This window comes from Heteronotia binoei, chromosome 6 (assembly GCF_032191835.1).
Source record: "Heteronotia binoei isolate CCM8104 ecotype False Entrance Well chromosome 6, APGP_CSIRO_Hbin_v1, whole genome shotgun sequence".
NCBI lineage: Eukaryota > Metazoa > Chordata > Lepidosauria > Squamata > Gekkonidae > Heteronotia > Heteronotia binoei.
Window position 1 is genome coordinate 112,256,381 of NC_083228.1, and position 20,388 is coordinate 112,276,768.

Consider the following 20,388-nt stretch of genomic DNA (forward strand, 5'->3'; position numbering starts at 1 on the left):
AGTGCTAATGTTTTAAGTATGTTTCAAGTTTTTAAAAAAGATCTTTAATTGTGTTTGTGTCCTTTATAAAGTTTATATCTCTGCTACCTAATCTTGGCCCAATAAGGGCCAGATTCGGCCCTTATAACAAAATGAGCTTGACACCCCTGAAAAGTCAGATACACCCCACAGAAAGCAAAGGCTAAGCCTTGGGCATTAGGGCTTTGTAGTTCATTCCAACTTCCTTCCCAGACCAAGTTCTTAATTATCTGTCACAGAAGACAATGAGCAAATTCTTTTCTATACAGGCTAAGGCCAGGTTTCAGCAACCTGCTGGCAGGTACATCTGCATCCTTTTTCACACAGCCAGCATCTCATTGAATTTCATACACAACTTTAGCCAGAGATTTGTAGTCCAAGCATGCTTTGCATTGGCATGCTAAAGATGTATGCATAACAACACTGCCAGAATAGCACCTCATTTTACAGCTATTCCCCTGAAGTGGTACATTAAGTTATCATGTTGGGGCTCTAACATCTCCTTCTCTTGCATTTGTTGGCCTTAGGATCAACTTAAACCATTTAATGTAAGCAGCAGAGTTCAGCTAATTGTCTGCTTGCATCTCACACAGGGTATGTGCAAGACCAGACCTTAACATCATGGCCTGGAAAATCTATTGTGCAGAGTTGTATCTTTAAAAAATTTGTAATGTCCAGCCTGATAAAGAGTTCTGGTGAGTTTGAAAGCTTGCATATTGTTCTGTGGTGATTTTGTTGGTCCTAATTAAAAGGCATTACATGGATTTTATGTGGACCAGTTCCCTCCCTCCCCAATTAAAGCATGACACTGGAAGACAATAATTTGCCTGTGTGACACAGAATACCCTTAGCATGTCATTTTGATGAGTCCTCAGGCATTAGGCTAACAGACTTTAAAGATCTCAAGTCTGAGTGGCTGCTGTGCTGGCAGGAAATAGTGTTCACCTTGTGGGCCAGTTTAAATGAGACCCTGAGCATGTGTGAAGGTTAACAAGAATGGCCTTCTTGCCCATCTATTTCAGGATTTTAAATACTCCCCAGCAATGCTCCCTCTAAGCTGTGGAGTCTTGAGCAAAAATTCTATTTTGTGAGCTACTAACATTAAAGTTGTGAGCTAATGCATAAATTAGTTTGCTCTGGGGCCATTTTTCCTGAGCTGAGACAAAAATGTGTGAGCCAGAGGCTAAAAAACTGTTAGCTAGCTCACACTATCTAAGCTTAAAGGGAACACTGTTCCCCAGACCTATGAATGCAAGGGAATGGAGATGGTAAATCCTGTGGTAGAACCACTTCAAACAGTAGTTAATAATGTTCTCCAAAAGCGTCTTTGGAAACTAATTCTTAGCACATCTGAGCTGTAGGCCAGCTTTCTCCGATATACTAGTTGTCTCCTTGCAGTGATTTTGAAATACACAGACACATTAGAAATGGCATTCTCTATTCCAAATCCCTGTTCTTAAGGTCACTGGAGTGGAAAAAATAAGAAACTTTCTGTTGTTCTGTCTAGCAGATGATACCTAAGACCAGCACTGCTGACCTAAACCACTGCTCTTTGAAATGCTCCCTCTGATAAACCGCTTCCGATGTTCAACTGTCAGTCAATCCATCCTAGAAGGCGATCTGGACTGCCTCTGCGACCCTGGCCCTGACTTTCGGTGTTGGAAAGCTTCTCGGGGTTCAAGACTAACCAGCAGCCGATCCTGTTTCTCATTCCACGTGTTACCTGGAGGAACGTCTGAAAAGGCTTTAAACTGAGAAGAGCATAATCCGAGGCAGGCACTTTTCATGCAGCCCCAACCCCGAGAACGCGCTCGAGCTTCCCTCCTTTCTAAACGGCTTCTACTCCGCGGTCTCCCTGCTTTTGCTGGGGGGCGGGGAGGGAGGAACCCCACGAAGCCCCTCTTACTGTTTTCCCAAAAGCCCCAGTAAGGTGAGGGAGCATTTATGAACTTTATGGGCTTTCCCCACTCGCAGACCTCCACACGTTCCCACACCACCCTCCCCCTCCTCTCTCGCTGATGTCAACCATTCCCTTGAAGGAGATTGTTTTCCCTCTCTCTCTCGTCGTCCGTCCCTCTCCCTCAACAGTAACCCCTCCGGCGGCCTCCTGGCGCCTCAGCCGGTCGTCAGTAGGCGGGCTCCCCGCGCGTCGCCGCCTGCCTCGCCTTCCCTGCCTGCTTCTCTCTCCCTCCCTCCCGCCTGTGGGGCCCGCTGAAGAAGGCGGCCCCCGAAACCCGACTCCTCCTAGCGGGGAGGAGCGGCAGGATTAGCTCATCTCGGCGGCGGCGGCAGAGCAGCAGCTCGTCCGCGGGAGCCTGCTTCTCCGCACCTCGTTGCTTCACAGCGCCCCTCTGCTGAGCGCCGGCGGCTGGCAGGCGAGCGAGCGAGCGCGGAGCGATCTTTGGATTGGCCCCCCCGCCACCCGCTTGTGTTTCCCCCGGCCGGCTCTGATGGCTCTGTGCAATGGAGACGCCAAGGTCAGTGCCGCGCCGGCGGGAGGGACGGCAAGGCAAGGCAAGGCGAGAGAGAGAGAGGGTGACGGCGGGCGGCGAAGAGGCGCCTCCTCGGAGGCAGCCGCGCCGTCCCTCTCCCTTCGCGTTTCTTCTCCGCGCTCATGGCCTGGCCGCTTCCTCCGGGGTGCTTTGTGTGTGCTTGCGCGAGTGCCGGAGGCGGGCGCGCTGTGGGGAGGGTGAATCTCTCTCCTCTTCGCGGTTAGCCCCTCAGGGTCCCCCGCTGGGCTCGTCTGGCCATCGCAGTCCTTCTCCCCTCCTTCGCGGGAGGAGGTGCGGACGAGGCTCCACGCCGGGCATATGGGAACGGGAGGGGAGGAAGGAAGGAAGGGAAGAGGGTTGCTGACTGGCACTCGCCTCCCCCACCGCGGGCACCCGGAGAGGAGGAGGAGGAGGAAGAAGGCGGCAAGAGCTCGGCCCCGAAGTCCGCCGCTCCGTAGTCCCTCCCCTTCCCCTTCAGGCACATTCCCGCGGCAGCCGCTTGTCCCACATGGGGCGGCCGTGCTCTGCTTGCCAGCCGGGGCGAGAGCCCTTGTGTTTCCTGCCAGGGTGGGAGAGCAGGCGAGCGCCGGCCCACTTCCAGCACGTGGTGGGGCTTGGAGTTCAGAAAGGAGCTGTAGAAAGCCTCCCTTTGAATTCCTCCCAAAGGCGGAAGAAAACCTGGTGCTTGTTTATGGTTTAGTTGTCCCCCTCCCTTTAAAGCAGTAGCTGCTTTCTGTATCCAAACAAAGTGAGTTTTCTTTTCTAAGTAACCTTTTTATTTTTCCTGAGGCCGAAGCAGAGTGCACTGTTCTCTCCTGTCACACCCTCACAACAACCGTGTGAGGTAGGCTGAGAGTTGGGCCAAAGGTAATTTAATCCTATGCACAGTTATTCCAGTCTTAAGTCATTGAAAACTGAAATCAGTGGACTTGGACTGGAATAACTCTGCATAGGACTGCACTTCAAGTGAAATTCATGCAGGGTGGGGGATTTGAACCCAGCCCTAGAGTACTAACCTATGGAGAATTATTCCAATCTAAGTGCATTGTTTCCTTTGGGTTTACACTGGAGTAATTCTGCATAGGTTTACATTGATAGTCTGAGAACTTAACACCCCTTTAACTGTGCTTGTTGAGGTGGTAAAAAAGTATTTTCCGATACTGACTTTTGAATACATTCTTATGTGTGAAGTGTGAATTCAAATCTATGTGCAATTTCAGAGAGTAGGAGTGTTTTAAAGGATGCTTGTATGGTGTGCATATTGTGTCTTTACTGCAAGAGATTTCAGAAGCTTGCTTGTCTTCCTACTGCTCTTTGAGCTTGGGATGTGGGTGGGACAAGAACAGGGATAACCATCATCATACGCACTTGGACTGTTGGGTAGCAAGGACGCTTAACTGCTTGATCAAATTGCTTCTGTGCTTGCTTCCATGGTGTCCAATAGCTAGCTTATTCAGCACAAGAACTTAATTGTAAAACACTCTTCCTTCTATTAGCTACAAGGAACATTTTCTCTTATATTTTAATAGTATGGTACCTCTCTCTGTGTTGTAGTATGTCACTTCTTCGCTCTCAAATACTGTGGGTTTTACAAGTTTAAAGTTTTCTAAGGTTGGACAAAGTTAAATCTGATATTTAAAAAAGGTTATATTCTGTCAACAAATAGATACAGTGTGACAGAATCTATTGGTAGTTTGTGGACAAATAAAATAGCTGCTTGAGGTATTATACTGGTAGCATAACTGAGACATAATGACAGTAGCACATATTGCACCCAAAATTCTGCTCCTGCACTCCTTTAGGATTTCAAGAGGCATTTCAGGCTTCTGCAGGAAGGGGGGAGCTGCAGGAAAGGAGAAGCTGAGAAAGGGGAGAGGCTTCTGCAGGAAGTGGGGAGCTCTTGTGTGGAAGTCCTTGCACTGTAAACACACTATACTGGATCTGGCTCATGGCTTGTTTTTGCATAAAGGTCTCTTTCATACAGGCTCTTTAACCCACTTTGTTAAGCAGATTTTAAAAAAGATTTCACACACCTTAAGGATAAAGTGCAACAAAAACAAATCTGATCAAAACAGGTTATTGGAAGGAAAGACAGGATTGGTTTCATTAACTGCGGGACAGCATTCTGTCATTAAGGCCCATGAAACTTTAAAAGCCATCCATTTACCTTCAAAGTGGGTTAAAGAGCCGGTATGAAAAGAACTGAAGGATTGTGAAGCAGTCTTCATGTGCAAGTGCTTGCTTGCCCCTTTTTTTCATCTCCTCATGCACTGTGATAATGCATGGTTTTCGCTTCCATGGAAAGTCACAGTTTGTTGATGCATCTGAACCACTGTTCATGATAGACCAAGAGTCCAGGTCAGGATTATATCCCTGTTAGGATTCCTGGCTTGAAGAGAAGGGAACACACCACAGTTTGTGGTTCTTGTATAATCAATGATCTATATGAGTTGCTGCAGAAGTAAAAGTCTTTTTTATTATTGTGCCAGGTGAAAGAGGAGGAAGGAGAGAGTGCATGAGCTCATGAGCCCAACAAGATTGTCCATGGCTTGTTTACCTAATGAATTGTCATATATTTCTGAATCAATGGTTGAATGGTCTAGTCACAAACTTAATGCATTGATGAATACTGGTGGAAGAAACATTTGATTTGGGGACAAATATCTTTTTGTCCATACCAAACTGAAGGACAAATGTGTTTCTCTACACAATTATTTAAAATAATATGTCTACCTCTCCTGATTTACTCTTTATTCTTGAGAATATGCTGGTCAAGATAGTTCTCATAGGTCTTGCAACTTCGTTCTTTAATTCATTCTTTAATTTAGTTCTTTAAGTTGTCACAAAACTACAAGTTTGTTTTAGTAGGTTCCTTCCCAGAGAATCTGTACCTAAACTCTTTATTAAAAGTATTTCTAGCCCAGCCTTACTTGTTCATATGGATTGTAGGTCCCAGTTTATATAAAAATGTGCAAATAAACTGTGCAAAACAATAAACACAAACAAAAATATGTACGAAAAAAGACAAGCCATTAGAAGAAGATAAACATCATGATTTTTCAGCCCATAAAGCTTTTTAGGGGGACATTGGGGAAAAGCACAAGAACAAAAGAAAAGCCAGCAAAATCCAAATATAATGAACTCATATGCCAGTAACAGTGGAATTATAGTTAGCCAGCAGAATTAACAGTTTATAGTTAAAGACTCACTTTAAAATGTCTTCAGCATGCAGTAGAAACAAAAAGGGGATGTGGTAAGTGGGAAGGGCACTTCACCGTCACAGAGCTGCTGTTGAAAAGGCTTTCTTACAGCTACCTGTTGTATTTCAAAAGGACCATATGAAGCAGGATCTTAGCATATTACTTCAGTGGTGTGGATGGGATTGTAGGGGAGAGGTAATCCTTACAACATCCTGACCCATGACTGTCTAGTAGAGCTTTGAAGGTTCAGAAACTGGCCCAGAATGCTGATTGGCCCAGAAACTGGCAGTCAGTCCAGGTGAAACTGCCCCTTGGCTTGCCCCCATCAGCATTCTGTCAGTTGCATTTTGAATCAACTGTAGTTTCTGAATGTTCTTTAAAGGCAGTTAGTTCCATGTAGAGTGTGTAACTGTATCTTAACTGTGGTCAGCCTCCTCTGTCTAGGACAGGGCACAGCTAGTGAACTGATCAGCATGATTAAAAGCACTTCTAGCGGCAGCCACCCCTGGACTACCTAGGAATAGCCTCAAACTTTGGATGTGAGCTTTCCAGAGGGGTACAACACCCACCTCAGGTCAATACCATTTGTCTTGTCCGCCTTAAACTTCAGCTTGTTCACCCTTAGTCAAGTCTAATGCTAATCCCATATTTCAGTATTTCCACCGAAGACATCTTTTTAAAAAATCCAAACCCTTACTTTGACATTAATCATTCAGCACACAAATTCTTTTTTTGTTAGAAGGCATGCTCAGTTATTCTTAAGATGAGGAACCTAACAGATGCTCCTCCATTTACAGACAGAGGTGCACCTGAGCATATTAAATCTACTTTGCACAGAATTGTAGTTTTAAGGATTGGGGCAGGGGAGTATGATTTTATGTATGCAGTATGTAACATTATAGTCAGGCGCTACCACTGTATTTTTCTGGGAGCACTGGCATCTTTTGAATGCTTCAGATCAGAAGAAAAGACAGAAAAGGTATGATAGAGTATGTCTTCTTCAAGCCATGTGTAGAGATACTAGGAGAGGCAGGCCTGCAGAATGTTAAGAAAGGGGAAAGTTGGTTCTTTCTTAAGGTGCAGAAAATAAAACCTCTCAAGTAGACCTGGCTGGTTGCTTGGCATACTGCAACTTCTCTTTAATACTTTTAGCGGAACAAGGGAAATCAATGAGAAGCAGCTATTCTTGAAAATAACTATAGACAAGAGGGATATGTTGAGGGGAGTCTGCTCTCTGTGTTAAAGAGGGCACAGAATCAAATAAGCTAGAAAACTGCACTAATTGATGGATATCTCAAGGCAGGAAAGGTACCACCAAGTTTAGAAGGATGCCTGTGTAGTTATTAACAACGCAATTTCAGGAAGCCATAAAAGCTAGAAAAGCTTCCTGTTAAAACTGGAAGGTAAACATCTCAATTAGGGGAACAGAAAGGAGCACAGGTTCAGGCATTGCAAACGTAAGTTGCCAAAAAGAGTATTTGACAAGCAGATTGCAGAAGAGGTTAAGACAAACAGTAAACATTTCTTCAAATATACAAGAGCAGGAAAGTGCCCAAGGAGGTAGTTAAGTCTTTTGAATTATAAAGGAATAAAAAGATTGCTTAAGGAAGATTTGATGATGGTAGAGGAACTGAATGAATTATTTGTATCTGTTCTCATTGTGGAAAGCATAGGGCACATACCCACATCAGAGCTGCTGATTTTGGGAAGGGTATCTGAAGAACTGAATAAAATTGAGGTAATGAGAGTTGAAGTTCTAGGACTACTAAGCAAAATGAAAACCAGTAAGTCTTCAGGTTCTAAATGAACTCAAATGCAAAATTGTTGGATCTGCTAACCAAAATATAACTTCTTGTTAAAATTGGCCTATGTGGTGGATGACTCAAAATAACAAATATATCATTTTTTTAAAGGTCCAAGAATCTAAGGAATTACAGGCCAGTTAACCCAATGTCTGTTTCAGGTAAATTTAGAAACTATGCATGGGCACAGACCTGAGCCGAAGTCCAGACCAGACTTTGCCTGGTTTGGAGTTCATGAGCTGAGGTCCATCTGTAGCTGTTAGCTTCAGGTATAGAGGGAACACCCTGTCTGGGGCAGTGAGGCTCTGTATTCTTGGTGCTTGGGGGCCAACATTGGGAGTTCTGGCCCCACTGGTGGAACTCTTGATGGCAACTGGGTTTGGCTACTGTGTGTGATACAGAGTGTTGGACTAGATGGGCCATTGGCCTGATCCATCTTGGCTTCTCTTATGTTGTTAGAGAGTTCTGAGTAAGTTTAGCAGAGTAACAGGATAAGAAGATGGACTTAAAATTGGTTAAACTCCAAGAAGCAGAAATTATGAATAATGGACAGTTCTAGCAATGAAGGGGAAATGAGCAGTGGGTTACTACAAGAAGAGTAGGCTTTCATACCCCACTTCTGTCTTCCTTAAAGAGTCTCAAAGTGGCTTATAATCACATTCCCTTCCCATCCCCACAGCAGCCACTTTGTGAGGTAGGTAGGACTGAGAAAGTTCTGAGAGAACTGACTGGCCCAAGATCACACAGCAGCCTTCATGTGGAAGAGGGGTGGGGAATCAAACCTGGTTTTCCAGATTAGAATTTGCTGCTCTTAACCACTACACCGTGCTGGCTGTCTTGTTTTCAAGACTAGTGCTATTTATTTTATTTTTTTCATAAATGATTTGGAATTGGGGTGAGCAGTATAGTAGCCAAGTTTGCAGATAATACCAAATTAACACAGGATAATGAAAACCAAGGTGCATGGTGAAGAGCTCCCGGAAGATCTCTTTAAATTGGGTGAGTGGGCAAAGACATTCCAGATGAAGTTCAGTGTAGGTAGGTATAAGGTAATACACATTGAAGAAGAAGAAAAAGAAGAATTGCAGATTTATACCCCGCCCTGCTCTCTGAATCAGACTCAGAGCAGCTTATAATCTCCTATATCTTCTCCCCCCACAACAGACACCCTGTGAAGTGGGGCCGAGAGGGCTCTCACAGCAGCTGCCCTTTCAAGGACAACCTCTGCAGAGCTATGGCTAACCCAAGGCCATTCCAGCAGCTGCAAGTGGAAGGGTGGGGAATCAAACCCAGTTCTCCCGTGCACTTAACCACTACACCAAACTGGCTCTCGAACCGAAAAATCCTAACTTTAAATATGTGCTGATGGAGTCATCTGGCCAAGACTGAGATTGCAAGGAATCATTGAGCTGGAGTGGTAACTCAGTGAAAATGTCGACTCAGTGTGCTGCAACAGTGAAAAAGGAAAACTCCACTGTGTGGATTATTAGGAAAAGAAAACAGCCATTATTGTAATGTCCCTATATAGACTGATAGTGCAGTCTCTTTTGTAATTCTTTGAGTAATTATGGTTGCCATATTTTAAAAAGGATATTGTAAAACTGGAAAAAGTACAGAAAAGGGCATCCAAAATTATTAAGGGGATTGGAGCACCCTTCCTATGAGTAAAGTCTGGGGCTTCAGTTTAAGAAAAAAGGTGATTAAGGGGAGGGACATTATAGATGTTTATATCACCATGGGTTGTAAAGGGAACCTCCGTAAACAGAGACAGCAAACTTTCTGAATACCAGTGTTAGGAGAAAGCCTAAGGGGAAGGCTTTGGACTGTATGTGGTTGATTAGTTGGTCCTCCATTGAAACTGGTTGGCTGTAGCATAAAACAGGAAGATGGACTAGTCTGATCCATGGGTTTTTGACTGCTCAAGACTTTTAGCCAAGAAGCTTTAATCAAATTAAAGGAAAGGAAAGGACTCTTCTTATACCTTCTTCTCTTTTTTTTATGGACAAGGAGCTTGAATGCCCAATTAGTTCAGTACAACAAATGAAGATTTACCTATTCTCTGTCCCTCATTTTATCTTGATGTCACCTTTAAGGAAGCTCAGATTTCATTGTCCATCAGAGTCTCCAAGGATTCTGGGGTCATTTGAAGAAAGAGGGACATATGTTTGCAGGTGGGGAGACATGTATACTAGTTTCTTGATGGAGATTTAGGGAGGTTATTTTACCATGTCAGCTCCACATTTTGGGTAGTATTTGTTATGAATAAGCCTTGGCAGGTGAAAAGTTTGACAAGTGACGTTCCTGATGAGGTAAGTACTGGTTGTCACTGTATAAGGGAAGTATAAGAAATACTTTCCATAGTAAATGGAGTAAAATAATCTTGTGAATTATTTAATGAATAATCTTGTGAACATGGGAACTGGGGTTTGGGAATGCATTAGGTAAAGAATCACAACTGGTATGAATGGCCTTCAATATCTACCATATATCCTCTGAGCTAACACATTGGATACTGTTTTGAATAGAGAAGTGTGCATGCACAAAGTTACTCCTGAACACAACAGGTCACTGGAGTGTTTAGGAACAATCATCAGTCAGTCTACTCAGTAGTAAATCCAATTTTTTTCCCCATTGGGCTTGCTTTCACTAAAGTGTTTTTAAGACTGTGAACTTTGATTAGTGCTGGGAATGTGTTGTCTTGAATTGTTAATCAGTTCTGAGTACTTTAAAAGCAAAAGGGGAAGCCAGGATCTGAACCAGCCTTTCTATAGCTGAACTTTAAATTTAGTGACTGACGTTAAAGAAATTCCAGCCTTGGGGAGTCGCTCTCTTACCTGCTGCTTTCACATGTGGAATGTAGTAGCACGACATGTGGCACTGAAACATGGTCCTCTTATTCAGTGCAGAGCTCTGAAGGCCACAAGATGGGCATTATGAGTCTGTTTCCTCCCCCTCAGATGCCTCTGTGCCCTTCCTTTTGCCTCTTGCTCAGCACACTACTGCCACAAAACCATTTTCCCCCAATACAGCAGTGATGCATGCAGGCTGATGCTTCTGCTGACCCAGCAGAGATGTTTCAGTGCCAGAGCAAGGAAGATGTTCCCTTCCACTTAAATTAACAGAGAAGTGGACGTTCATCTTTATTTAACATTTAAGAAGAGCCCTGCTGGATTAGACCAGTGGTCCATCTAATTCAGCATCTTATCTCACACAGTGGCCAACCAGTTCCCCTGGAGGGCCAACAAGAGGGCATGGAGGCCAAGGCTCCTAATGTTGCCTCCTGGCTCTGGAATTCAGGGGTTTAGTGCCTCTAAACATGGAGGCTTCCCTCAGTCACTATGGCTAGTAGCCACTGATAAATCTATCCTCCATGAAACTTTCTAGCCCCCTTTTAAAGGCCATCACTACATCCTCTAGCAACAAATTCCACATTTTAATCACTCTATAATTAGCTTTTAGTATTCCGGTTCCCTCAAATTTACATTCTTAGAATTTGCTAGCAAAGCAAATCATGAGATGACTGTAAAATATTTTCTCGTGTAATTGGTTTATTTGGTTGATCAGCCACAGATAGTGGCTTACTTCTCTTGAATGAGATTATTTCTTTCTGTGTACACTCTTGTGATTTAAATTAATGTACACAATCTGATAGCTTGAAAAGGGATGAAAGGGGCCTATTGTAATTTTACTCTGACCTCTTCCTTCACCATTGCAGTGTTCTTTCCTGAAAGAAGGTTTCTGATTCACATGCTAGAGAGCTCTTAGCTTGTTAATGATTTTCCTGCTTACTTAATTTCACTAGTATTTGAAATGCTATTCATTACACAATCCTGCTGTACCAACTACTGGTCATTGTACTCTGTGAAAGCACTTAGAATGCATTCGTGTGATCAATAATATGACATGGTTTAAATGTTTTCTCTGTGAGCAGTCGATGAGTGCTTGTTTGTGGACACCCCCACATGTGACAGGTTTCAAGCAAACAGTCCTATATAAGGAGCAAATGTTCCCAGACCCTTTGAATAATTATGATAATAATATTAACACAATAATAATAATATTTGTTATTGTTATTATCCCACTCTCCTTGGAGATCAGACTCAAAGTGGGTAACATAATTTGTAAAAACATTCAATACATAATCACAATAAATACCATAAAATACATAATAAATAAATACATCCCCCCAAACAGCTAAATAATGGGGTAAAATCTCAGGGGAGGAATACGGTATAGTTATCTGATGAGAAGGAAAGGAGGAGGGGAGAGAGGAAGAAAGGGAGGAGGCCGGTCCGAGATGGAAACCATCAAGATAGAGCCTGTTGCTGTCCTCAGCTATATGCCTGGCAGAACAACTCTGTTTTGCAGGCCCTGTGGAACTGTAACAAGTCCTGCAGGGCTCTGATCTCTCCTGGGAGAGTGTTCTACCAGTTTGGAGCCAAGGCAGAAAATGCCCTGGCCCTGGCTGAGGACAGCTGGACATATGTGGACATATGAAGCTGCCTTCTACTGAATCAGACCCTTGGTCCATCAAAGTCAGTATTGCCTGCACAGACTGGCAGCGGCTCTCCAGGGTCTCAAGCTGAGGTTTTCCACACCTATTTGCCTGGACCCTTTTTTTGGAGATGCCAGGGATTGAACCTGGGACCTTCTGCTTCCCAAGCAGATGCTCTACCACTGAGCCACTGTCCCTCCCCACTTTGGGTCAGGGATCACCAGCAGATTTTAATCACTAGAGTATAACGTTCTTTGGGGGATATACCAGGAAAGGTGGCCCCAAAGGTATGCTGGTCCCAGACCAGTTAGGGTTTTAAAGTCCAACACCAAAACCTTGAACCTGATCCAGTCTTCAATCTGGGGCCAGTGCAGCTTGTAGAACACCGGTTGCATACGTGCTCTGAAAGATGTTCCTGTCAGAACTCATTCTGAACCAGCTGCAATTTCTGTGTCAGACTCAAAGGAAGCCCTGCATAGAGTGAGTTACAGTAGTCCAAACTGGAGGTAACTGTTGCATGGATCACTGTGGCTAAATCAGAGGAAGACAGGAAGGGAGCCAATTGTTTAACCTGGCAAAGGTGGTAAAGTGCCAATTCAACAACCTTTTGTGACCTGAGCCTCCATTGAAAGGGAGGCATCCAAGATCATCCACAAGCTTCTGACAGATGATGCAGGTGTTAATGGCACACTATCAAATGCCAGGAGTTGGCATACCAACCCTGCATCCCCCTGGCCCAGCCACAGGACCTCTGTCTTCGATGGGGTTAAGCATTCTCCATCTCAAGTTTTCTTCTCCTTCCAATAACATTTGTGAGGAAGGGCTCAGATAGCTCACATTTGTTTCCTAGATAGTAATCCCTGTAATGATCCCCCCCCCCAAGTTCTTTACATTCTAGGTTAGAAATACCGTATTTTTCACACCATAAGACGCACTCCCCCCCCCCCCAAAAAAGTGGGGGGAAAAGTGTGTGCGTCTTATGGAGTGAAGGTACCATACGTACCTTCCTCGGGGGGGGGGGGAGTGTGATCCGCTGCCTCCGTTGCGGCGCTTCCCGCGCCTGCCTGCCTGGCTCCAGCTCTGATGCTTACAGCAAGCGCCAGGATCGTTCCTTCCGCCCTCCGATCCCAGCGCTTGCTTTAAGCATCAGCGCTGAAGCCATGCAAACAGGCAGGGAGAAAGCACGCCGGCCCCTCCACAGCTGGCGCTTGCGAAGCGCTGGGTTTGCGGAGGGGGCGGGTGCTTCCTCTGTGCCTGTCTGCCTGGCTTCAGCTGCTGCTTATAGCAAGGGCTGGGATCGGAGGCTTGGCTGCCTCTGATCCCAGCCCTTGCTATAAGCAGCAGCTGAAGCCAGGCACAGAGGAATCAGCCCCCCCCCTTCGCAAACCCAGCGCTTTGCGAAGCGCTGGGTTTGCGGAGGGGGGGGTGCTTTCTCTGTGCCTGTCTGCCTGGCTTCAGCTGCTGCTTATAGCAAGGGCTGGGATCGGAGGCTTGGCTGCCTCCGATCCCAGCCCTTGCTATAAGCAGCAGCTGAAGCCAGGCACAGAGGAAGCACCCCCCCCCCCCTTCGCAAACCCAGCGCTTCACGAAGCGCTGGGTTTGCGGAGGGGGCGGCATGCTTTTTCCGTGCCTGCGTGCCTGGCTGGGAGACAAGCGGCGAGATCGCTCCCTCCGCCCCCACTGCAAACCCAGCACTTCGCAGGGAGCGATCTCGCTGCTTGTCTCCCAGACAGGCACGCAGGCGCGGGGGAAGCACGCCAGCGCCTGCGTGCCTGGCTGGGAGACAAGCGGCGAGATCGCTCCCTGCGAAGTGCTGGGTTTGCGGTGGGGGCGGAGGGAGCGATCTTGCCCTTGTCTGCCAGCCAGGCACCTGCGTCTTATGGTCCGGAGCGTCCAATGGACCGAAAAATACGACTGGCAGTAGTGAAGCTGTTGCTTGTGCATGTGTCCTGTATTGCCACCCCCCAATTCATGCCTGTCTCTGCAGTTGAGGTATCCACTCTCCTTCCTAAGTTGCTTTTTAAACTTGGGAGTTTAAAAGGACAGTTTAAAGTTTCCCTTTCAGGTGCTCTTCTAATTGGGATATGTCCCTTGGGGCCAAACTAGACAAGGCTGTGATCAGATTGCCGGTATCTTTTAAATGTTTAAAAAATAGCATTTGCAGGAAGGGGAGGGACGGTGGCTCAGTGGTACAGCATCTGCTTGGGAAGCAGAAGGTCCCAGGTTCAATCTCTGGCATCTCCAAAAAAGGGTCCAGGAAAATAGGTGTGAAAAACCTCAGCTTGAGACCCTGGAGAGCCGCTGCCAGTCTGAGAAGACAATACTGACTTTGATGGACCAAGGGTCTGATTCAGTATAAGGCAGCTTCATATGTTCAACTGCATCTGAATTGTAGAAGTGGTCAAAGATGTAGTTTAATCCCCTAAATTCTTTTTTTTGTATGACCTGGTCTCACAGAGGTGTTATTTACCCTAGAAGAGAAACTCTATATATGTTTCAAAGATTTGTATTTTTTATATGGCATGAATGACCCAGTGCGAGTTATTGTTTTTCTATGAACAATCACTTAGTGTACAATTGAGTTGTATTTACCATGGTAGTAAAGTTTGTCTGCCTTCCCCCATTCAGGCTATCAGTTCCTCACCAGTTGCTGTGCAGGGGTACATTTTTATCTGCAGCTCCCTCCACTTCCCCTCGCAGCTTCTGGATCTCTAAAAAACAAGAGCAGAAAGTTGCAAGGGAAATTGAGGGAGCTGCGTATCAAAATGTATCTGTGCAGCAACTGGGAATCAATCACTTGAGTTGGAGAAAGCAGAAGCCTGGGGACAGAGCAACTACTAGTGAGGAATCGGTCAAGATAAAAAAAATCATTAGCTGAAGGCCTACTTATCCCTGAAGCAGGGTGGCCAAACTGTGGCTCGGGAGCCACATGTAGCTCTTTCACACATTGTGCAGCTCTCAAAGCCCCCAGCACCCTGTTGGCCAGCTTAGAAAAGGCATTTCTCTCTTTAAATCACTTATCCAAGCCAGCTGGCAGCTTGGAGAATGCATTCAAAGTTGCTTTCTTTCCACCTCTACCTCCTCCTTCTATTTCTCTCCCTCCCAGGCCCATAGCTACAGTAGGGGCCAGAGCGGGCCAGGCCACTCCATTCAACCCCCCCCCCCCTTCTATCTGTATGGCCTCTCCATTGAAGGGCCTCCAGTCTGCCTTCTTTGTTCACCACCAATTGCCGCTGCTTTGAACAAGTGCAGCATTGCTACTGTAGGGGCTTCAGATTGGGAAGCAGGGGAAGAAGCCTACTTGCAGCTAGTTAGAAAATGGGGGGGGGGGCTCTCACTTTACTTGAGAAGGAAAGAAAGGATTTAGGGCCAAACCAGGTGGCCCCCTGCCCCCCCCCACAAGAAATGGTGCTGCAGGCCCCTCCAAGCATGAAATACTGGCTACGGCCCTGCTCCCTCCCTCCCTCAAACACCTAATGTTCATGCCTTGCAGCTCCATTTATTCTATGTCTTTAAAATCACTCACACTGACATATCTCATTTTACCAATCTGAAACATGTTTTCATCTCTGTTGCTACTTTGTTTGGAGGGAGCTGCACCTTTGGAGCTTTCACCGGTTTTCTGTTTCTTTACAGGCTTTTCAGGGGCTGCCTGTTTTTTCCGTTTTGCCTTTTTATCAACTTCACTGTCTGAATCACTGGCAGATGAGCTTGAAGACACAAGTTCATTACATAAGTCCCTCTTATAATGGAGTGGAGTCAGATGTGTTTTGATTTCGGGTTTTTCCCCTTCTGCCCTGATAGTCTTCCTGAACTGATGAGCAAGGCCTAAAAAGCTGAACCTTTTAGAAGGACATTTGCAGTTTCATAGAAGGGGAGCAGTGTGCAATTTTTAGATGACAGCTGTTCTAGAAATTCAGCCTAAGACTGAATTGTATTTTTATCACTTTAATTCTGTGTAATTTTGTTACCCTCCTTGGGCCTAGATTCCTAGGAGAAAGATGGTTTTATAAGCCATTTTAAATAAATGACTAAAATCTTTCAATCAGAACCAGAAGGTTTAAACATTTATTATTAAAGGATGAATAAAACATAATACACTCTAGTGTCTGAAAATGCCCTCCATGCTAAAGAGCCATATTGATCTTCTGTTTGGTGCATAGATAAGTTCTAGAAGGCTTTGCAATACAGCTCTGGCATGCTTTGAATCACAATTGCCTTTTTACTACATGGGTGGGGATTATGGAAATTTGCACAGGCCACACCGCTTTCTGCATTAAGCGCTTAGTGGTGTAATATGTGGGCAGGGTTCTGCATTTTGATACAGCCTCCATGAGCACCGCTTGTTATGCTGCATGAGGGTGCAGATACAGCCTGTTCAAGTTTTGGCCAAGTGTAAAGAGTTGCTAGGGTTGAACAAACCTAGCTGGCAGTGAGTCATTCATGGTATAACCTGAAAAAGCATCCTCCTCTGCCTCTCTACACTTTACTTCTTGTGCCATCTTCCAGGCTGGTGAGAACAACTTGTTGCCTGTTCTTGAACTTTTTCTACAGTAGCCCTAACTTTGTGGAGTGGGTTCCCCTCGGAAGTCCACCTGTCTGCTTTTGGAGAACCAGCATCCCTATGAGACTGTCTCTCCCCATATGTGTCCCAGAGAGCCTTATGCTCTGCACATCAGCATCTACTGGTAGTCCCTGTCTGAAAGACATTCATTTAGTCTCAACTTGGGCTAGGGCTTTTTCAACCCAGAGCCAGGGCAAGGTGCTTTTTCTGGCCTGGTGAAACATACTTCCATCTGAGATCAGGGCCTTGCTAGACTTATTACTGTTCCACAGAGCCTGTAAAACTGAGTTGTTCCACCAGGCCTTTGGCTGAGGCTGCGGACGTTCAACCCTCTCGACCTCCCCTGCTCACAGTAATTTATTATCTGACTAACTAGGCATGATGGACTGCCTTGAAACAGTTGTCTTCGTTTTAATTGCCGTCTTGTTTTAAAATCTAGTTTATAATATTTTGTACGTGTTGTGAACTGCTCCGAGCCCACTTGCAGGATAGGGTGGGATATAAGTTTAATAATAAAATAAACAAATGAATATGTTTCAGTTGTTTTAACATTCTTTTCTGGCAGGAGGAAAGTTTGGTAAACAGTGTTTTTTTGTACAATAAAGTCTATTTTACAGAAACTTCCTCACCTGTTTGTCTAGAAACTTGCCTGAGGCATGGCTATTTACAAGCCTGCTCTCTGCTGACCATACTTGTTCCCTTCCCTGAGCTTATGTCATCTCTTCCTGTAGCAGCAAAAACAAACAAACACACTACTGCTTGGAGGTTATAGGCATATATTTGACTGTTAAAGAGCTGTTAAGCTGCAAACTCCTTCATTCTTTTTGAATATTGTGAACCTCCAATCTTTTACCAACTGCTAAGCAGAAGTTGGCAGTGTTTTTATGGCAATGATAGCTGCTGATTCTTGCTACATTGTGGAAGTTTGGCTTCCACAATGTATCATAGCAAGAATCTGTATAAGGCAAAATTTTTGTTGTTTTCTGTACTTTGGCTGTAAGGCAAAAGCGATTCTTCAGATTTGCTGTGCACAACTTCCAGAAATACCTGTCCTGTCCTTCCAGGGCATGGGTTAGCAAATGGAAAGGTGGTTTGAAGGCCTAGGGAAGCACAAAAGAATTAAAAACTTCATGTTTAGTATTGTTTGCAGTAAACATGATCTGCTGAACTTTGCTATTCTGGAGTGGTTTCTCATATATTCACTACTTACTGTGTATAAAAAAAAAAAGGAGGTAACGGAAGTCCCCTGTGCAAGAACCAGGCGTTTCTGACTCTGGGGTGATGTTGCTTTCACAACGTTTTCACGGCAGACTTTTTACAGGGTGGTTTTCCATTGCCTTCCCCAGTCCTCTACACTTTCCCCCCAGCAAGCTGGATACTCATTTTACCGGCCTCGGAAGGATGGAAGGCTGAGTCATCCTCGAGCCAGCTACCTGAACCCAGCTTCCACTGGGATCGAATTCAGATCGTGAGCAGAGTTTAGGATTGCAGTACTGCAGTTTTACCATTCTGCGCCATGGGCCTCTTAGTTACTATGTAGGGTGCTATAATAATTTTTTTTTTAAAAAAAAAAATTGGTATAGACACTTTCAACATAAAATAAAACATTGTAAACAATAAGTTCTTTACAGGGATTTATTAATTACATTGAAAGACTGTGTCTATACTAAGACACTGTAAGATGCTGTCTATCCCAAGCATTGCTAATAATTAACTTCCCAGCTAGTGCTCATTTTAAAAGACTTGCTTTGATTTTCTGTCCTCCCTTTTCTCTGATAATCTGTTTATGATAAAGTGCTTATTTAAATAATGTTCACAGTTGGAGAATACCGGAGAAGATCTCAAGGATGGTCTCTGCCGTTACGAGGGAGCTGTAGTCATACTTGATGCTGGAGCTCAGTATGGGAAAGTGATAGATCGCAGAGTGAGAGAATTGTTTGTCCAGTCGGAGATCTTCCCTTTGGAAACGCCAGCATTTGCCATCAAAGAACAGGGATTCCGGTAAGATTTATCTCTGTGTTGACCATTTTTTTTAAAGGTACTTTTGGAATAGGACTTGGACAGTGCCTTTATTTACCTTACGTCACTGGGCTGTCAAATCACTATTCTAATATTTTGTTTTCTCTCATCTCAGTATGTACTTTGGAAGCCTTGAGTTATCTACATGGAGGTTCAGCACTGACTGCCATAATGTCCAAAGGAAAAGTTCTTACAGTTCTGGAATGCCCCAGGCTTTGGTGACAGGGAAGAATTTAGTGGTTTGGGGTTAAGTACCGTGAGCCATACTCACATGTGTTTCCAAGTATAGTGGCATACAGATAGTAAACTTAAGGAGGTGGTCTAGGTCAGAGTGAAGATCAGCAACAGGAACCTGGCTTTGTCCATTTCCTCCTTTCTAGGTTGCTAGAGATCTGTAGTCATGTTCTCTAGATCCATTTTCAGTCAGATTGCTTGTCAGATAACTCAGCACCTGACTGTAGGCAGCAGTGATATGCAAGCTCTCATTGCTGTTCTCCAACACCCATGAAAGCTCTGCTGATCAGAAATCTGCAAATACAGCAGCTCCAGGGGCAGCAGCATTTTTTCCCTTTCAGAGTTACAGTTCTATGGGTGGTGTTTCTTTAGAACTATGCATCAGTTGGTCTTTGGCTTTCATGTAAGTCAAGTACCACTTGTGTTTTTGTTCTTTTTTCCATTAGTAGAAGAGCTTCCACCAGTGAAGTGGCAAACTAGTACATATAGATGACTAATGTAGGCATACAGACTGCATTTCAATGAGAATAGTAATGCAATGAATATGTCTTCAGGTGGTGGGTCTGGAATACAGACATCTCTTGAGTCCGTAGTATGACTGTGCTTTGCTCCTGCAGGAGCGCACACTTTATTTACAATGTCCAGTCCACTCTAATGTTATTGGCCTGTTAATGAAACAGGAACAAAGGATAACAGAGAAAAAATGTAATAGGGTTGCCATCACAGCACTGTTTTCTCTATCTTCTTCCTTCTGTCCTTTAACTGACCAAGTCTTTTCCACCTTTAAAACATGCCTGTTTGTGTTCTTCAAGATTGTATAACAACGGTTGCTTTCGCTTCCAATATATGTACAGGAAAGATTATGTCTTTTGTATGCCTTTCTTCTGAGAGATTTCTTTCTTAGAAAAAATTGATATTGCGGTCTCTGTTTTGTTATAAATACAATCAAATGCATGTCTTGAGCAAACTTGAATTATGACTATATAAAAACATATTCGGAAGCAGATTCAGCTAACAGAGATTTAAAAACAGCCTGGGAGCCAGCATAGTGTAGTGGTTGCATTGTCAGACTTAAGATCTGGGAAACCAAGGTTTGAATCCCCACCTGCCACGGAAGCTTGCTGGGTGACCTTGGGCCAGCCACATACTCAACCTAACATATCTCGCAGGGTTGTGAGGATAAAATGGAGGAGAGGGACTTTGGGTTCCCATTGGCAAGAAAGGCAAGATATAAATAAAAACAAAGATTTGCTTCATTTAATAGATATTTAACATTTAATCTCTGGTTATCAACTGGAACATTACAGACAGTAAGTAACTAAATAATGTATATGACCAGAAATGAATTTTTTTTTCAGTGTTGGGAATCCAAAAAACAGAGAAAATAGTGCTAAGGAATTTAGAATTTCCATATTAGAATGACAGAATAGAATCAGAGTTTGAAGGGACCTCAAGGATCATCTAGTCGAACCCCCTGCACAATGCAGGAAATTCACAGATAGCTCCCCCCCACCCCCAATTATCCATGCCCCAAAGATGGCAAAACTACAATTTAGCACTGATG

At 44.5% G+C, this 20,388-nt stretch overlaps 1 protein-coding gene across 1 annotated transcript in view; it reads left to right on the top strand.

Moving 5' to 3' along the window:
- Positions 1–2,221: 2,221 nt before the first annotated feature.
- GMPS (guanine monophosphate synthase) overlaps positions 2,222–20,388 on the top strand; it is a 49,935-nt gene continuing 31,768 nt past the window's right edge. The window contains exons 1-2 of the mRNA XM_060242372.1: positions 2,222–2,495; positions 18,391–18,572. Of these exons, the coding sequence (XP_060098355.1) occupies positions 2,469–2,495; positions 18,391–18,572 (209 nt within the window). The 5' untranslated portion in view covers positions 2,222–2,468. The remainder of the gene's footprint in view (positions 2,496–18,390; positions 18,573–20,388) is intronic.